The following is an 18422-nucleotide window of genomic DNA, read 5'->3' as shown; positions in this document are numbered from 1 at the left end:
TCACCTGCGCCGGGGACGGGGGGACGAAGCCACCCCGTCACCACCTGTCCCCATCACCACGCGTGGGGACAGCGCCGTGTCCCCGTCACGTCCCCCTGCCACCGCCCGCGGGCCCAGGTCAGGACAGTGCCACCGCCTGTCACCGCGTGCCACCACCGCCTGTGCGAGGGGACAGGGCTGTGCTGTGGGGACAAAGCCACCGCCTGTCACCACATGTCCCCGGTGCCACCACCAGTCCTTTATTGGGGGAGCAGCCCCTGTCCCCGTCACCGCGTGTCCCCGTCACCGCCCCTAGGGACACCCCCTCACTGGGGGGGGCACCGCGCGTCCCGGGTGCCACCGTCCCCTCTGTCCTTGTCCCTGCTGTCCCTTGGGTGCGTGTCCTCGTCGCCCGTGTCCTCGTCAACCACGTCTTCCTCTTTGTCACCCGTGTCCTCCTCGTCAACCACGTCTTGCTCGTTGTCCCCCGCGTCCTCCTCCTCCTCGCTTGTGTCCTCCTCGCTGTCCCCCGTGTCCTCCTCGCTGTCCCCCGTGTCCCCGCCGGGCCGCGCCCGGTTGGTGTTGACGAAGAGCTCCCCGTCCCCGTCCCTGTCCCCATCCCCGGGGGGGGGGTGGCTGCCTCGGGGACACGGGCGGGGAGGGCGCGTCAGGCCCACGCCGTGACACGCGTGTCGGTGGGGGGACGGGGGGGGGGTCACACACCGTCACACGCGTCTCGCTGCGTCCCCCACTGTCCCCAGCGCCGGGTGACCGGGTCAGTGTCCCCTCGGCACCGCCCCCTTGTCCCCTGCTGACGTCCCCGTTAACGCCCCCGTTAATGCCCACACTGACACCCCCTACTGTCCCCGTTATTGTCCCTCTCCCGTTATTGTCCTTGTCCCCTCCCTATTATTCTCCCCTATTATTGTCACCTGCCGTTATTGTCCCCCTCCCGTTACTGTCCCCTCGTTACTGTCCCCTGCTGTTATTGTCCCCCTCTCTGTTATTGTGCCCTCATTATTGTCCTCGTCCCCTCCCCGTTACTGTCCCCTCCCCGTTGTTATCCCCCATCGTTGCCCTTTGTCCCCCTCCCCATGTTATTGTCCCTCCCTGTTATTGTCCCCCATGTTATTGTCCCCCTCCCCACGTTATTGTCCCCCATTACTGTCCCCCCATGTTATTGTCCCCTCCCGCTATTGTGTCCCCCCCCCCCGTTACTGTCCCCGGTGACTCACCCCTCCTGGGGGCAGAGGCCTCGGGCCTGCGGGGAAGAGGGGGGTCAGGGCGGGGAGGGGAAGGTGGGGGAGGGCGGGGAGGGGTCTGTCCCTACCAGAGCCCCTGGCGCTGCAGGAAGCGGACGTGGGGGGAGGAGGACGAGGGACATCTCGGCCTTCACCTTCGTCCCTCCTCGATGGGGTCCACCAGCAGGAAGTCACCTGGGGGGGACAGGGGGTCACCGGGGGGGCGGGAGTGTCACCTCAGGGGGACAGGGACGGTCACGTGGAGGGCTAGGGTGGGACATGGGGGGGGGACAGGGGGTCACCAAGGGGGCCGGACTGTCACCTCGGGTGACAGGGGTGTCACCTAGGGGGACGAGGGGGGGTCACATGGAGGGCTAGGGGGGACGGGGGTCACTGGGGGTTTGGGGTGTCACCTCTGGGGACAAGGGGGTCACCTGGAGAGTCAGGGTGTCAGCTCGGGGGGACAGGATGTCACTTGGGGGGTCAGGGATGGCATTGGGGTGGGGGGGGCAGCGGTGGGGAGGGACACGGTGTGACACCACCCTGGGGACAGGGACAAGCTTGGGGACACGGACATGGGTGGCAGCGTTGGGGCTGGGGATGTCACAGGGACATCGGGGCCACAGTGGCGTGGGGACCGTGGGGGTGGCCTGGGGACAGGGTGACAGTGCTGGGGACAGGGTGACAAGGTTGTGGCTGCTGCTGAGGCCACACTGATGCCACCAGGGACGGTTGATGCCACTGGGGCCAGGTGACAGCCCCTGGGGAGAGGCTGGGGGGTGGCAGGGTGACGGTGGTGACAAGGGGACAGTGCCACCTCTCTTGATCCAGATGTGGCGGCGGAAGCGGGGGGGCATGCTGGCCAGGAACCGCGTCCCCTCGGCCGTCTCCACCTCGTGCAGGTTGTTCCCCGGTGTCCCCAACACCTGGAGGGGACACGGTGGGGACACACAGGGGGTCAGGGCCACCCCCCCCTCCCCCCATCCATGTCCCCTCCTCCCCCAGCCTGTCCATGTCCCCCCTGTCCCACCAGAGAGGAACCAGGGTGTCCCCTGTCCCCTCCCTGGCGCCCCTCCCCGTAGTGTCCCCATGCCCCCCGCCCCGCCGCAGGGACCACCCAGCCTGTCCCCGTGTCCCCTGGGTCCCCTCCCCCCAGGGTGTCCCCATGTCCCCACCCTCACGATCCGTTGTCGCGGGGCCGGCAGCACGCGCTCCTCCAGCAGCTCGCGCACCACGTGCTTCCGCTTGGTGGCTCGCGACATCCCGCGACTACGGCGACAACCGGGGAGCGGGGCCGGACGCCTGGGTCCTCGGAACGAGGACCCAGGCGTCCGGCCCGCCCTCCCCCCCGCGTTAAGGGCCCCGCCTCTGCCCCTCCCCCACCCCCCGACGGGACCCGGCGCCCGGTGCCGCTCACCTCGCTCCGGCACTTCCGGGTGCGCGCGGCGTCACTTCCGGGGAACGGGGAGAGGAGGGAGGGGGCAGCGTCGCGCGTCTCTATGGTGGGTCCGGAAAGGGCGGAGCCTGCGAGGAGGACACGCCCCCCCGCGCAGCCGGGGTGGAGGGGCGGGGTCTCAGTGGAGGACACGCCCCCGAGGGGGCGGAGCCTGCGCGGGGAGAGGGGTGGGGCAGGAGAACGGCGGCGGAAACGCCCCCTCTGGGGGCGGGGCTAGATGGAAGGGCGGGGCTTCCCCGCTGAGCAGGGGCTGCCCGGTGGGCGGGGCCATGCAAATTAGGGGCTGGATCGCGGAGGGGACGGGCAAATCAGGGCCCGACTCGCGGGGGCAATGGGCGGGGCTATGCAAAGCAGAGGCGAGGGGACGGTCGGGCTTGGTGGGCGGGGCCATGAAAATTAGGAGCCCGGCTCCGGGGCGGGGCCATGCAAATGAGGAAGGTGTGGCCTGGGAGGGTCGCAGGCCTACCTCTGACGTCGCGGGGGGGAACACGCGTTGCTGTGACGCCACTGCCGGAGCGCCCAATACGGAGCACCATCGGGAGGGCGCCGCTGTGACGTCATCACCGTTACTTGTTGGCCGGGACCGCTGCGGCCAGTGGGCACCGCCGCTGAGGCGCTGCCTTTGACGTCACTACTACTGTGCCTGCGCGCTGACATCACCCCCCTCCTCACATCACCCCACGGCCCTGCCGTGTGACGCCCGCGCGCCGCGACGTCATCGCTGCGCGACCGCACGTCTGCTACTGGGGGGTGGGGGGGCGAGGCCCCGCCCCCGGCCGTGACGTCAGGCGCTGGGTCCCGCGGCGCCGCGCGCGGCGAGCGCAGGGGGCGGTGCCTCGCGCTGATTGGGCGGGCGGGGCGCGGGCGCTGATTGGGCGGGCGGCGCATGCGCGGCGGCGCTGCCGGGGCGCCGCGGGAAGATGGCGGCGGAGCGGGCGGAGGCGGCGGGCGGCGGCGCGGGGGCGCGGGGGGAGCTGCCGCCGTACGCGGGCTGGGCCCCGGCCGAGCTGCAGGCCACGCTGGCCGGCATCGGCGCCCCCGCCCAGGGTGCGCCCGGGGGGTCCCGGGTGGCTGGGGGCCCGGGGGCGGTTGGGGGTGCTGGGGGTTGTGACCAGGCCTGAGGGAGCTGGGGGCACTGGGGGCATCCGGGGGTCCCTAGGGGTAGGGGGGCTCGGGGTGTCCGTAGGGGTGGTTGGGGTTTGGGGGCACCGAGGGGGGCTGGGGAAGCGTTGGGGGGTCCCTGGGGGTATTTGGGGGCTCCCAGGGGCAGTTGGGGGCCTAGGGGTAATTTGGGGTTAGGGGGCCCTGGGGGTAGTGGGGGTCCCTAGGGATGCTTGAGGGGCTCGGGGGGCTCCTCGGAGTAGTGGGGGGCCTTAGCGGTAGCTGGGGGCGGTGATGGGGTCCCCAAGGGTACTTGGGGGTGCATGGAGATAATGTGGGGGTCATTAGGAGTAATGAGGGGGATTTAGGGGGTCCTATAGGTAACTGGGGGGTCCTGTGGGCCATTGGGGGGTGTTGGGGGCTGGGGCAGGGGAGCGGGGGATTGGGGTGAAAGCAGCACGGGGGGCTTTTGGGGGCAGAAGAGAGGGGGTCTGGGGGCAGAATTTGGGGTTCCCTGACCCCCCCGTGCCCCACAGGCACCCGGGAGGAGCTGGTGGAGCGGCTGCAGGCCTACACCATGCAGGTGAGCCCCCCGCGGCCCCCCGGCGTGGGGGCACCGTCCCCGGGGTGGGGGTCCCCAATATCCCCCCCGTGCCCTTGGGGTGGTCGTGCCCCATCCCCGTGGCACCCTGGTGCTCTCGGGGTGGGGGTCCCTGTGTTCTCTTGGGGGGTCTCCACATTCCCTGGGGGCTGTCTGGGACCCCCACGTCCCCTAGGATGGGGGAACATGGGACTCTTTGTCACCCGTGTCCTTTTGGGGGGGACGACGGGACCCATGTTCCCTGGGTGGGGCCTGGGACCCCGTGTCCCCCTGGGGTTGGGGGGGTGTCTCTGTGTCCGTCAGGGTGGGGTCCCCTCACCGTGTACCCCATTGTCCCCCCCCAAGACGGGGATCGTCCTGAGCCGCCCGTCCTGCGCCCGAGGAGGGGGACAAGGCCGCCCAGCCCCGCTGCCGGCACAGGTGGGGGGGGGGCAAGAGTTGGGGGGGCTATATTTGGGGTGTTCCTTGGGGGCGGTGGATGCTGGAGTGGGTGACAAAAGGTTTGGGGTTCCCTGTTAGGGGAGGGGCAGTGGGTGCTGGGGGCAGGAAACCCCGCAGGGTGTCTGGTTTGGGGGGCAGTGGGTGCTACAGGGGGGAGCAGGACCCCCCCCACAGTACCCAGTTTGGGGGGGGTGGCAGTGGCTGCTGGGAGGGGGCAGAAGATCCCCCAGGACACCCAATTTTGGGGGGTGGGGGTGGCAGTGGGTGCTATTGGGGGGCTGGAGATCTCTGGAGAACACCCAGTTTTGGGGTGGGTGGGCAGTGGGTGCTATGGGGAGGGCAGGACCCCCACTCCCGAGTAATCAATTTTGGGGGGTGGCAGTGGGTGCTGGGAGGGGGGTAGGAGATCCCCCCCAGGACACCCAGTTTCAGGGTGGGCAGGCCGTGGGTGCTGGGGGGGGGCAGGACCCCTCCCCCAGAGTACCCGATTTTGGGGGGAGGGGGCAGTGGGTGCTTTGGTGGAGGGTAGGGTGGTCTCATGCACCCCCTTCCCCCCAGTTGCCCGGCCTGCCCCTGCAGCACCCCTTGGTGCCCCCCCCCCCGCCGGGGCTGGGGCTGAGCTACGGGCTGGGGGTGGGGGTGCCCCCCCCGCCGCCCCCCCCGGGGGGGGGGGGGCCGGGGGCCGAGGGGCTGTCGGAGGAGGAGCGGCTGACGCTGGCCCAGCAGCAGGCGGCCCTGCTGCTGCAGGAGGAGCGGGCCCAGCAGGTGCCGGGGGTGGGGGCACCCATGGGTGGGGGGAGGCACCCGTGGGTGGGGGGAGGCACCCATGGCAGGGGGCAGCTGGGGTGGGGGGCTGGGGGAGTCTGGGTGGATTTAGAGGGTCCCGTGGGGTGGGGGAGGGGGCTGGGGGCACCTGGCGGGGGGAGTGTGGGGTGGGGGGATTATGGGGGCACCCATGGGTGGGGGGCTGGGGGCACCCGGGGGGTGAGTTTGGGGAGGCTGGAGAGATTAAGAGGGTTTTGTGGGGCTGTTGGGTGGTGGGGGCACCCATGGGTGCTGGGGGGACCCCGTGGACATGGGGTGTATTCGCGGGTGCTGGGGGGGCACCCACGGGTGGTGGGGACGTGTTGTGACACGGGAGGCACCCAAGGGTTTGGTCGGGGGTGACGAGGGCACGGGGGGCACCCACGGGTGCTGGGAAGTTGCTGTGTGTATATAAAATGTCTGTGGGTGTTGTGGGGATGGGGGGTAGCCATGGGTGCGGGGGGGATGCGGGGGGCGCAGGGGCAGCTGCAGGGTGTGTGTCAGCACCCATGGGTGCTCTGACCCACCCTGTCCCCCCGTCCCAGGGCCAGCACCCGTTTGGGGACAAGGCCAAGGAGCAGGAGCTGTTGGAGCAGCAGAAGCGGGTGACGATGGGGGGGGCACCTGTGGGTGCGGGGACGGGCGTGGGGACGCCCAAGGGTGCGGGCGTGGGTGTGAGAACGGGGACACCGGTGGGGGTGGGCAGGTGCGGGGGCACCCACGGGTGCAGGAGCGGGCGCAGGGGCGAGCACGGGAGCGCTTGAAGGGATAAGGACGTGCGTGGGGACGTTGACGTCCGTGGGCGCGAGGGTGGGAATAGCGGCGGGTGCAGGGGTGGGGGCACCCACAGCGACAGGCACACCCGTGGGTGCGGCGATGGGGACGGGGCAGCACCCACGGGTGCGGGAACGGCCGTAGGTGCGGGTTCTGGGACAGGTATGGGTGCAGAGACAGGCGCGGGGACACCCGTGAGTGTTGGGACGTCTGTGGGTGACAGAGCAGGCGTGGGGGACACCCGCGGTGACAGGAACGCTTGTAGGTGCGCTGGTGGGTACCGGGCACCCCCAGGGACACCCATGGGTGCAGCGATGGGTGCAGGGACGCCCATAGGTGAAGAAAACAGCGGGTGTAGGCGCAGGAGCGGGCGGGGGGGTATCCGCGGGGACAGGGACGAGCCTGGGGACACCCACGGCGCTACGGACACCCGTGGGCGCGGGGACAGGCACAGGGACGCCCACGGGTGCGTAGATTGGCGAAGGGACCCCCGTGGGGACGGGGGCACGCCTGGGGCGTGGGGGCGGGCGCAGCTGAGGACGTGGGGACGCTGGCGGGTGTAGGGACACCCACGGGTGCCCCCCATCACCCCCGGGTGTCCCTGTGTGTGTCCCCCCCCCCCGGCGCCCCGCAGGCGGCAGTGCTGCTGGAGCAGGAGCGGCAGCAGGAGATGGCCAAGCTGGCACCCGCGGTGCCCCGGCCCCCCCCGGATGTGGCACCCATGGGTGCCCGGGCCCCTCTGCCCCCCCGAGGTGAGTGTCACCGGCCTCATGGCCACCCCTGGGTCGGGGGGGGGGACACAGTGCTGGTGGCCTGTTCCCTCTGCCCCGCTCTAGATACCCCCTTTGTCACCCCACAGGTAGCACCCCCATGGGTGCCCCCATGCCCGGGGTGCCCATGGGTGCCCCCCGCCCCGCGGGCCCCCGCCGCCCCCCGGGGAGGAGAGTCGAGAGGTGGGTGAGGGGGGTCCCGGGTGGGTGGATTCTCTGGGGGAGGGGGGGGTCTCCCAGACGCCTGGGTCCCCTGACCCCCCCCTCGCCCCGCAGCCGGACGACCCGACCGTGGGTCCCAAGATCCCGCAGGCGCTGGAGAAGATCCTGCAGCTGAAGGAGATCCGGCAGGAGGAGCTGATCACCGTGCCCGGGCTGTCGGGTGAGCCCACCCAGCACCCACGGGTGCTCCTTTAGGGGGTGGGGGGGGGTTAGGTAGCACCCAGACCCCCCCCAGTTGCTCACCCGTGTCCCCACAGCCGAGGACGAGATGGAGACGGAGCCGCGGGCGTCGGCGTCGGCCTCGGAGGCGGAGGAGGACGCGGGGCTCTCCAAAAAGGAGGTGAGGGTGGGGCCCCCCTTCCCTGGTGTCACCCGGGGGGGCTCGGAGGGTCCCCAGGGGGTCTGGAGAGGTCCCCTGACCCTGCGCAGGGGGCCCCCAGGGTGCCCATTCCCGCCCGGGAGCCCCCTTGGGTGCCAGATCCTGCTGGGGGGTTGCGGGGGGCCTGATCCTGCCCTGAGGGACCCCGGGGTGCTTGTTCCCACCCGGGGGGGGCCTGGTGCTGCCCAGACCTGGGCTGTATCCCTGGGGGGGGGGGTGGTCTTGGGGCACCCACGGGTCACCCACGTCACCGTTGTGTCCCCTTTGTGTGTCCCCCCCTCCCCCCCCCAGCGCAACCGCAAGCGCCGCAACCGCAAGAAGAAGAAGCGGGGGCGGGGGGGGGCGCGGGAAGGGGCCCCCCCCCCAGCCCAGGGGGACCCTGAGACCCCGGGGGACGCCCCGGCTGTGGAGATCGAGTACATCACCGAGGAGCCCGAGATTTATGACCCCAATTTCGTCTTTTTTAAGAGGATTTTTGAGGCTTTTAAGGTAGTATTTAGAGCGGGGGGGGGTGGGGGGCACCCAATGGGTGCTGGGGAGCAGCAACACCTCGGAGTGCCCCTGGGTGTCCCCCAGCTGCACCCAGAGATGATGAATTCATTTTTTTAAAAGGAATTTTTGATGGTTTAAGGTAGCACCCATGATGGAGGGGCACCCAGTGGGTGCTGGGGGCTGGCAGCGCCTCGGGGTGATCCTCAGCTGCACCCAAAAGTGACACTTTCTCTTTTTTAGGAGAATTTTTGATACTTTTAAGGTAGTATTTAGGGGGGGGAGCACCCAGTGGGTGCTGGGGGGGGTAGCAGCACCTCAGGGTGTCCCTAAATGTCGTCCAGGTGCACCTCAACTACCAAATTTTTTTTTTAAGGAGATTTTTGATGTTTTAAGGTGTCACCCAGGTGGGTGGAGGGCACCCAGTGGGCGCTGGGGGGTGGCAGCACCTTGGGGTGCTCCTGGGTGTCCCTCGGCTGTAGCTATAAATGACAAATTCCCTTTTTTAGAACAATTTTTGGTGCTTTTAAGGTGGCACCCATGGTGGGGGACACCTAGTGGGTGCTGGGGGGTGACAGCACCCCTGGGTGCCCTTCAATGTCCCCTGAGGTGCATCCACAGGTGACAGATTGTCCTTTTTAGGAGGGTTTTTGGTGATTTTAAGGTGGCAGCCAGGTGGGGGGGGCACCCAGTGGGTGCTGGGAGGGTGGCACCACCTTGGGGTGTCCCCGAGTGTCACCTGATTGCGCCCCCAGATGACAAATTCTTTATTTTAAGAAGATTTTTAGCACTTTTAAGGCGGCATTTGGGGGCAATGGTGGCACCTGGGGTGGGTGAGTGGCACCCAATGGGTGCTGGGGGGGGGGTGGCGGCAGCACCCGGGGGTGCCCCTGAACGCCCCCCCCGTGCCCCCCAGCTGACAGACGACGTCAAGAAGGACAAGGAGAAGGAGCCGGACAAGGCGGACAGGCCCGAAAGTGCCACTGTCCCCAAGAAGAAGGGCTTCGAGGACGGGCACAAGGGCAGCGAGGACGACAGCTCCGAGGACGAGCAGGTGGGGGGGACACCGTGGTGACGGGGGGGTGGCACCTCGAGGGGGGGGGACAAGGGGTGGCAGCGGGTGCTGGTGCCGGGCTGGTCCCTGTTTGGGGATGTCCCTGGGGTGCTTGGGGACACAGTGTTATGGGGTGTGACAAGGGGACTCTGGGGTGGGGACAGAGATGGGAGTGGTTGTGGTGGGGATGGGGTGACAGGAAGGACTCTGGGGTGGGGACAGTCCCTGGGGTGACCGTGGGGGACAGGGGTGTCGGGAGGGGCTCTGGGGTGGGGACAGTCCCTGGGGTGACCGTGGGGGACAGGGGTGTCAGGACGGGCTCTGGGGTGGGGACAGTCCCTGGGGTGACCGTGGGGGGACAGGGGTGTCAGGACGGGCTCTGGCGTGGGGACAGTCCGTGGGGTGGCTGTGGGTGACCTAAGGAGCTATACGGTGGGGACATAGGTGACAAGAGGGGCTCTGGGGTGGGGACACTCTGGGGGTGGCTGTGGGTGCGATGTGGGTGACACGAGGGGCTCTAGGCTGGGGATGGGGGTGACATGAGGGGCTGTGGGGTGGGGACAGTCATTGGGGTGGCTGTGGTGGGGACACGGGTGACAGGAGGGGCTCTGGGGTGGGTGCCTCGGGGACGGGGACAGTGGCTGGGTGCTGTCAGGGCCTGGCAGCAGCCAGGTGCCACCCGGCTGGTGCCACCCCATGGGTGCCCCCACAGGAGAAGAAGCCGGAGGTGCCCAAGCTCTCCAAGAAGAAGCTGCGGCGCATGAACCGCTTCACCGTGGCCGAGCTGAAGCAGGTGACAGCCCCTGGGGACGTGTCCCTGTCCCCACCCTGCCATCACCCTGTGCCTGTGGAGCAGGGACGTGGTGGGCACGGGTGCCTGGGTGGCACCCAGAGCTGGGGACAGCAGCGATGTGGGACCCTGTGTCCTCTGGGAGCCCAACTGGGGACACCTCAGCCACCCTAGGGGACATGGGGACACCCCTGTGTCCCCTGGGAGCCTGGCTGGGGCCACCTGAGCTGCCCTGGGGGAGGTGGGGACACCCCTATGTCCCCTGGGAGCCTGACTGGGGACACTTGAGCCACCCCAGGAGTGGCCTGGGCCCACTTGAGTGACAGCAGAGGTCCCTTGTGCCCAGGTGAGGTCATCTGTGGCACCCCGTTCACCTTGAGAGCTCTGTGGGGACACTAATGCCACCCTGGGTGCTGTGTGCTCACCCAGGAAGCCCGCTGGGGACAACGGTGCCACCCTTGGGTGCCTAGCGTTCCCTTTGGGAGCCTCTTGGGGACCTCGGTGTCACCTTGGGGTGCCCGATGTTCCCTTTGGGCCCTTCGGGGACCCTAGTGCCACCCTGGAGTGGCCTGTACCCAACCATGAAGCTCACTGGGGACACCGGTGCCACCCTGGGGTGCCCGGTGTTCGTCTTGGGGACCTTCCTGGAGACAGTAGTGCCACTCTGGCGATCCTGTGCTCGACCGTGGACCTCACTGGGGATGGCGGTGCCACCCTGGGGTGTCCGGTGGCTGCCTTGGGGGACCACTGGGGACGCGAGTGCCACTGTGGAGTGCCCTGTGTTCCCTTGGGACCCTACTAGGGACACGAGTGCCACCCGGGGATACTCCGTGCCCAACCATGAAGCTCGCTGGGGACACTGGTGCCACCTTGAGACCCCCAACGTCGCCCTTGTCACCCTACCAGCACTCCTAATACCACCCTAGGGTGCCCTACTCCCCCTCCTGACCCAACTGTCCCCCACGTCCCCCCAGCTGGTGGCCCGCCCGGACGTGGTGGAGATGCATGACGTGACGGCGCAGGACCCCAAGCTCCTGGTGCACCTCAAGGCCACCCGCAACTCGGTGCCCGTGCCCCGGCACTGGTGCTTCAAGCGCAAGTACCTGCAGGGCAAGAGGGGCATCGAGAAGCCCCCCTTCGAGCTGCCCGACTTCATCAAGCGCACCGGCATCCAGGAGATGCGTGAGGCCCTGCAGGAGAAGGTGGGACAACCGCCGTGGTGCCACCTGGGGGGACGGGGAGAGGGAAAGGAGGGTGAAGGGGGGGGTCTGGGTGCCCGCCTGGGGCTTTGGGGATGTGGTAGGTGCCCGGCGGGGGGCTCCGGGGACGTGGTAGTTGGACATCAGGGGTTTTGGGGACGTCAGAGGTGCAGATCTGGAGTTTTGGAGACATCGAGAGGTTCCCGCTTGGGGCTTTGGGGACATCGTAGTTGGACGTCTGGGGCTTTGGGGATGTGGTAGGTGCCCATCTGGGGCTTTGGGGACGTCGTAGGAGCCCGTCTGGGGCTTTGGGGACATCATAGGTGCCTGTCTGGGGCTTTGGGGACGTGGTAGTTGGACATCAAGGGTTTTGGGGACGTCAGAGGTGCGGACCTGGAGTTTTGGAGACATCAAGAGGTTCCCGCTTGGGGTTTTGGGGACATCGTAGTTGGACGTCTGGGGCTTTGGGGACGTCGTAGGAGCCCGTCTGGGGCTTTGGGGATGTGGTAGGTGCCCGTCTGGGGCTTTGGGGACGTGGTAGTTGGACATCAAGGGTTTTGGGGACGTCAGAGGTGCAGACCTGGAGTTTTGGAGACATCAAGAGGTTCCCGCTTGGAGTTTTGGGGACATCGTAGTTGGACGTCAGGGGCTTTGGGCGTGCCGTGGGTGCCTACCTGGGGCTTTGGGGACATCATAGGTGCCTACCTGGGGCTTTGGGGACATCATAGGTGCCCGTCTGGGGCTTTGGGGACATCGTAGTTGGACATCAGGGGCTTTGGGGCCGTTATGGTTGGACATCTGGGGTGTTGGGGACGTCATAGGTGCCTGTTTGGGGCTTTGGGGACATCATAGTTGCTCGTCTGGGGGGACAGTTGCCCATCTGTTGGGGACACCCCAGGGGGGCTCTGCACACCCCCCTGGGGCACTGGGGACACCCTGGGGGGCTCTGGGTGCCCCTGGGACCTCTGTGTGTGTCCCTGGGGTGTTGGGGACACCCTGGGGGACTCTGTATGTTCCTCTGGGGGCTCCGTGTGTCCCCCTGGGATGTTGGGGACATCCTGGGGTGCTCCAGTGTCCCTTGGGACCCCTCTTGTGTCCCCCTGGAGTGTTGGGGACACCCTAAGGGGCTCTGGGTGCCCCCCCGGGACTCTTATGCGTCCCCCTGGGGACTCTGCATGTCCCCCTGGGCTGTTGGGGACACCACGGAGACCTCTGTGTGTCCCCCTGGGGACACTGGGGGACTTCTGTGTGTCCCCCTGCGGGGTTGGGGACACCCTGGGGTGCCCCGGGAAGGCTGCGGGTGTCCCCTTGGGGCAGTGACCGGGCTGTCGCGTGGAGGGGCTCTGGGTGCCCATCCAGGCGTTTGGACACCTTACGCGTGTCCCCAGGGGTGTTGGGGACACTCTGGGTGTCCCCAACCCCCCCCGCCGTGTGTCATCGTGTCCCCCCCCCCAGGAGGAGCAGAAGACGATGAAGTCGAAGATGCGGGAGAAGGTTCGCCCCAAGATGGGGAAGATCGACATCGATTACCAGAAGCTGCACGACGCCTTCTTCAAGTGGCAGACCAAGCCCAAGCTCACCATCCACGGGGACCTCTACTACGAGGTGGGGCCCCCCACCCATGGGTGCTCCCCCCCACACACACCCATGGGTGCTCCCCCTCCACCCATGGGTGCCCCCCAACAGGCTCCTGTCACCCCCGGCTGAGCCCCCGGCCTGGGGTTGGGGTGGGGAGGGGAGGTGTCACCAGCAGCCTGCTGGCTGGGTGTCACCTCCTCCCCCCGGGGAGTTGTCACCCTGGGGGGTCGTCTCCTGTGTGTCGTCGTGTCCCCCCCCCCCCAGCACCCAGGTGGGGTCCCATCCCCTTCAGGGTGCCCCCCCACCCCCTCCTCCAGCACCCAACTGGGGCCCTGTCCCCATCTGGGTGCCCACCCTGGGTGTCACCTCAACAGTGTCCCCTGTGCCCCCCAGCTGTCCCCTGTGTCCCTCAACCGTGTCCCCCCACTCCACCGTGTCCCCACGTCCCCCTGACAGTGCCACCCTCTTCCCCCAACAGTGTCCCCGTCACCTGCAGCGCTGTCCCTATGGCCTGACCGTGCCCCGCCAGCAGTGTCCCCCCGCCCTAGTGTCCCCATGTCCCCAGGTTGGGCCACCCTGTCCCTCAGGGGTGTCCCCGTGTCCCTCGAGCGGGTCCCCATGTGCCCCTGACGGGGCTACCCTGCCTCAGGGGTGTCCCCGTGTCCCTCAGGGGCGTCCCCCTGTCCCCCCTGACTAGGCCACCCTGTCCCTCTAGCAGTGTCCCTCAGGAGTGTCCTCCTGTCCTTCTATCAGTGTCCCCATGTCCTTCAGGGATGTCCCCGTGTCCCTCAAGCAGCATCTCCTTGTCCCTCAGCGTTGTCCCCATGTCCCTCTAGCAGCGTTCCTCTGTCCCCCAAGGTTGTCCCCATGCCCCCAGCCGTGCCACCCTGTGTCTGTGTCCCCCTGCCGATGTCCCCATGCTCCTGTCCCCGGTGTCCCCTCCCCGGTGACGCCCTGTCCTTGTCCCCGTCCCCAGGGGAAGGAGTTTGAGACGCGGCTGAAGGAGAAGAAGCCGGGCGACCTCTCGGACGAGCTGCGCATCGCCCTGGGCATGCCCGTGGGGCCGGTGAGCCGGGGCACCCATGGGTGCTGGGGGGCACCCGTGGGTGCTGGGGGAGGACCTGGGGTGGGGGGAGCTGCACATCACCCTGGACGTGCCTGTGGCACCGGTGAGCTGGGGCACCCGTGGGTGCTGGGGGCACCTGTGGGTGCTGGGGGGGAGCTGCACATCGCCCTGGGCGTGCCGGGGGGGCCCCCATGGGTGCTGGGGGGGAGCTGCACGTCACTCTGGGCGTGCCTGTGGCACCGGTGAGCCGGGGCACCCGTGGGTGCTGGGGGGCACCTGTGGGTGCTGGGGGGGGAGCTACACGTCGCCCTGGGCGTGCCTGGGGAGCACCCATGGGTGCTGGGGGGGAGCTGCACGTCACTCTGGGCGTGCCTGTGCCACCGGTGCGCTGGGGCACCCGTGGGTGCTGGGGGGACCTGGGGTGGGGGAGCTGCACATCACCCTGGGCGTGCCTGGGGAGCACCCATGGGTGCTGAGTGGCACCTTGGGTTGGCGGAAGCTGCACGTTGCCCTGGACATGCCCAGGCAGCACCCATGGGTGCTGGGGAGCACCCGGGCGGGGGTTTGGCCTGGGGGCTGGCTGGGGGGCTAGGTGGGTGCTGGAGGACACCCATGGGTGCTGGGGGACAGCCTGGGGTGGGGGAGTTGTGTGTCACCCTGGGCATTGCTAGTGAGTTGGGGGGGTACCTATGGGTGCTGGGGGGCACCCAGTCGGGGTGGTCTGGAGGCTGGCTGGGGGGATAGGTAGGTACCAGTGGGTGCCAGGGGGCACCCATGGGTGCTGACCCCCCCTCCCGCCGCCGGCAGAACGCGCACAAGGTGCCCCCGCCCTGGCTGATCGCCATGCAGCGCTACGGGCCCCCCCCTCCTACCCCAACCTCAAGATCCCGGGCTCAACTCCCCCATCCCTGAGGTGAGGGGGGCTCGGGGTGCTGGGGGTGTTGGGTGCTGGGGGGTGGGCATTTGGGGTCCTTGGGGGGTCAGGGTGCTGGGGGGTGGGCATTTGGGGTCCTTGGGGGGGGCTCAGGGTGTTGGAGGATGTTGGGTGCTGGGGGTGGGCATTTGGGGTCCTTGGGGGCGGGGCTCAGGGTGCTGGGGGTGTTGGGTGCTGGGGGTGGGCATTTGGGGTCCTTGGGGGGGCTCAGGGTGTTGGAGGATGTTGGGTGCTGGGGGGTGGGCATTTGGGGTCCTTGGGGGGGGCTCAGGGTGCTGGGGGGTGGGCATTTGGGGTCCTTGGGGAGGGGCTCGGGGTGCTGGGGGTGTTGGGTGCTGGGGGGTGGGCATTTGGGGTCCTTGGGGGGGCTCAGGGTGTTGGAGGATGTTGGGTGCTGGGGGGTGGGCATTTGGGGTCCTTGGGGGCGGGGCTCAGGGTGCTGGGGGTGTTGGGTGCTGGGGGGTGGGCATTTGGGGTCCTTGGGGGCGGGGCTCAGGGTGTTGGAGGGTGTTGGGTGCTGGGGGGTGGGCATTTGGGGTCCTTGGGGAGGGGCTCAGGGTGCTGCGGGGTGTTGGGGCTGGTGAGGGGCTTTGGGTGCTATGGAGGGTGTTACTTGGGTGCTGGGGGGCAGGCAGGCTTATGGGTGCTGTGGGGCTGCTCCTTTGGGTGCTGGGGGACTTGGGGGCCCTGGGAGGGTGGGTAGGGGTCTGGGGGCTTGGGGGGGGGGGCAGGATTATTTTGGGGGTCCAGAGGGGTCTCTGGGGGGGGTCCGGGGGTCCCACGGGCAGCTTTCGTGCCATAGGGCTGCTCCTTTGTGTAACTGGGGGATTTTGGGGGACTGGGGGCTTGGGGTTCTCTGAGGGTGTTTGGGGGGGCTGGGGGGCTTGGGGGACCGGGGGGCTCGGGGAGGGGCCCTATGGGGAGCTCTTATGCTACAGGGCTGCTCCTTTGGGTAACCTGGGGGAGGGGTGCAGGGTTTTGGGGGAGGGTTGGGGGGTGCAGGGGGTTGGAGGAGTCCGGGGAGTCTGGGGGGCTCTGGGCCTCCCCGACCCCTCCCCATGGCGGCAGGGCTGCTCCTTCGGGTACCACGCCGGGGGCTGGGGGAAGCCGCCCGTGGACGAGACGGGGAAGCCGCTCTACGGGGACGTCTTCGGCACCAACGCCGCCGAGTTCCAGGTACCGGGGACCCCCAAACCCCCCGGGACACCCCAGCCACCCCCTGCCCTCTAGGGACCCCTCCAGACCCCCTGGGGGGGCCCCCCCCACACCCCCCCAGGGAACCCCATGAGCCACCCCGAGCTCTGCAGAGCCACCCTGATGTGTCTGGGGCACCCACCAGGGTCACCCTCAGCCCCCGGGGGAGCACCCATGAGCTCCCTGCCCCCCCCATCCCCCCCGAGCAATTTGGGGACCCCCCCGTGCCCCTCCCCTCCAATCTGTCTCCCACCCCCCAGTTTTTGTTGTCGTCCCCCCCATGCTTCCTCCTGTGCACCCGTGGGTACCATCCTTCTCCCTCCTGAGCACCCATACCCCCCCAGCACCCATACCCCCCCAGCACCCATACCCTCCCTGACCCCCCTGTCCGTCCCCCCCAGACGAAGGAGGAAGAGGAGGAGATCGACCGGACGCCCTGGGGGGAGCTGGAGCCTTCGGACGAGGAGTCCTCGGAGGAGGAGGAGGAGGAGGAGAGCGACGAGGAGAAGCCGGACGAGACGGGGTTCATCACCCCCGCAGACAGGTGGGGGTGTCCATCCCCCCCAGCACCCATGGGCCCCCCCGCTGTCACCCACCCTCCTGACCCCCTGTCTCCCCACAGCGGCCTCATCACGCCCGGGGGCTTCTCCTCGGTGCCGGCGGGGATGGAGACCCCCGAGCTCATCGAGCTGAGGAAGAAGAAGATCGAGGAGGCCATGGATGGGTGAGGGGGGGGTCAGGGTGCTGGGAGAGGGGGTGCTTGGGGGTGTCAGGGTGCTGGGAGGATGGGACTGGGTGCTGGGGGGGTCATGGGCTGCTGGGGAGGGGTTGGGGTGCTGGGAGGATGGGACTGGGTGCTGGGGGTCACAGGGTGCTGGGAGGACGGGGGTGGGTGCTGGGGGGGCTCAGGGTGCTGGAGATAGCTGCGGGGTCTTGGGGTGCTGGGGGGCTCAGGGTGTTGGGAGAGCAGGGATGGGTGCTGGGGGGTCTTGGGGTGCTGGGAGAACTGGGGGGTGCTGGGTGGTGGTTGGGATATGGGGAAGATTGAGGGGCGGTGCTAGGGGTTTTGGGGTGCTGGGGGGATGCTGGGGGGCTTGGGGTGCTGGGAGGATGGGGGTGGGTGCCAGGGTTTTGGGGTGCTGGGGGGGATGCTGGGGGGCTTGGGGTGCTGGGAGGATGGGGGTGGGTGCCGGGGTTTGAGGGGTGCAGGTAGGAGAGGGGTGGGTGCAGGCCAGGTTTTGGGGTGAGTGGGAGGCACCTGGGCGGGCACGGGGTGCCCCCCACCCAAGCCTTCCCCGCCCCCACCCAACAGCAGCGAGACCCCCCAACTCTTCACGGTGGTCCCCGAGAAGCGCACGGCCACCGTGGGCACCGCCATGATGGGCTCCACCCACATCTACGACATGTCGGCGGTGAGCCCCGTCCCGCGGCGGGGTGGCATGGGGGGGTGCTGGGACACCCATGGGTGCTGGGACACCCATACGCGTGTCCCCACCAGGTGATGGGTCGGAAGGGACCGGTGCCCGAGGCGCAGGGGGTGGAGGTGGCCTTGGCCCCCGAGGAGCTGGAGCTGGACCCCACGGCCATGACCCAGAAGTACGAGGAGCACGTGCGGGAGCAGCAGGCCCAGGTGGAGAAGGAGGACTTCAGCGACATGGTGGCCGAGCACGCCGCCAAGCAGAAGGTGGGGACCGTCCCCTGCCCGTCCCCTGCCCTGTCCCCTGCCCTGTCCCCTGCCCGACGCCCCCCTGTCCTCTCCCCCCCTGCAGCAGAAGAAGCGGAAGGCCCAGCCCCAGGACGCCCGCGGGGGAGGCAAGAAGTACAAGGAGTTCAAGTTCTAGGACGGCGGTGGCGTCCTTGTCACCTTCCTGTCACCCACCTTGGCGCCAGCCTCTGTCCCCTCCGTCACGCAGCGGGACGGTGGGTGGCACCTGTGGGTGGTGGGTGGCACCCCCCACCCCCCTCCCCCGGCAGCACCCAGGGCTGGAGCGGGGCCATGTGCTTCAGCTGTTGGGGACGGCGCGGTGTCCCTGTCCCCGTCCCTGTCCCCCTTGTTTTGTAAATAAAAGGGTGGGTGTCCCCACCGCACCCCCTCGGCCTCGCTCTCTGCTTGATGTCCCCAGGGTCCCCGTGGCCCCCGTTATGTCCCCGTGCCCCGGCAGCGCAGCTCCCTCGGTGTCCCCACCTCCCTGGTGTCCCGGTGTCCCCGGGCCATGTCCCTGTGCCCTGGCAGCGTGGCTGGCTCAATGGCCCTGGTGTCCCCGTGTCCCCAGGCTGTGTCCCCGTGCCTCAGCAGTACGGCTCGCTCAGTGTCCCTGATGTCCTCTGTCCCCAGTTGTCCCCCAGACCT

At 68.8% G+C, this 18422-nt stretch overlaps 2 protein-coding genes across 2 annotated transcripts; one reads left to right on the top strand and one right to left on the bottom strand.

Moving 5' to 3' along the window:
• Positions 1–216: 216 nt before the first annotated feature.
• EIF1AD (eukaryotic translation initiation factor 1A domain containing) lies at positions 217–3359 on the bottom strand. The gene is given in 9 exon segments (XM_072881536.1): positions 217–706; positions 1215–1240; positions 1310–1345; positions 1347–1380; positions 1383–1415; positions 2038–2146; positions 2396–2489; positions 2638–2744; positions 3143–3359. Coding segments are annotated over 7 exon segments (726 nt in total). The 5' UTR covers positions 2483–2489; positions 2638–2744; positions 3143–3359; the 3' UTR covers positions 217–305.
• A 203-nt stretch (positions 3360–3562) lies between these two features.
• SF3B2 (splicing factor 3b subunit 2) lies at positions 3563–18167 on the top strand. The gene is given in 24 exon segments (XM_072881251.1): positions 3563–3723; positions 4314–4360; positions 4724–4798; positions 5378–5584; positions 6169–6228; positions 7032–7149; positions 7257–7304; positions 7307–7350; positions 7444–7549; positions 7647–7729; positions 8060–8257; positions 9174–9311; positions 10024–10104; positions 11076–11303; positions 12756–12905; positions 13855–13944; positions 14752–14828; positions 14830–14857; positions 15947–16054; positions 16474–16616; positions 16695–16796; positions 17385–17484; positions 17571–17756; positions 17842–18167. Coding segments are annotated over 24 exon segments (2616 nt in total). The 5' UTR covers positions 3563–3596; the 3' UTR covers positions 17914–18167.
• The last annotated feature ends 255 nt before the right edge of the window (positions 18168–18422 follow it).

The sequence above is a fragment of the Ciconia boyciana genome, chromosome 16 (assembly GCF_034638445.1).
Source record: "Ciconia boyciana chromosome 16, ASM3463844v1, whole genome shotgun sequence".
In the NCBI taxonomy this organism is placed as follows: domain Eukaryota; kingdom Metazoa; phylum Chordata; class Aves; order Ciconiiformes; family Ciconiidae; genus Ciconia; species Ciconia boyciana.
Note: the sequence above shows the minus strand (reverse complement) of the source record. Positions and strands in the feature narration are given on the sequence as shown.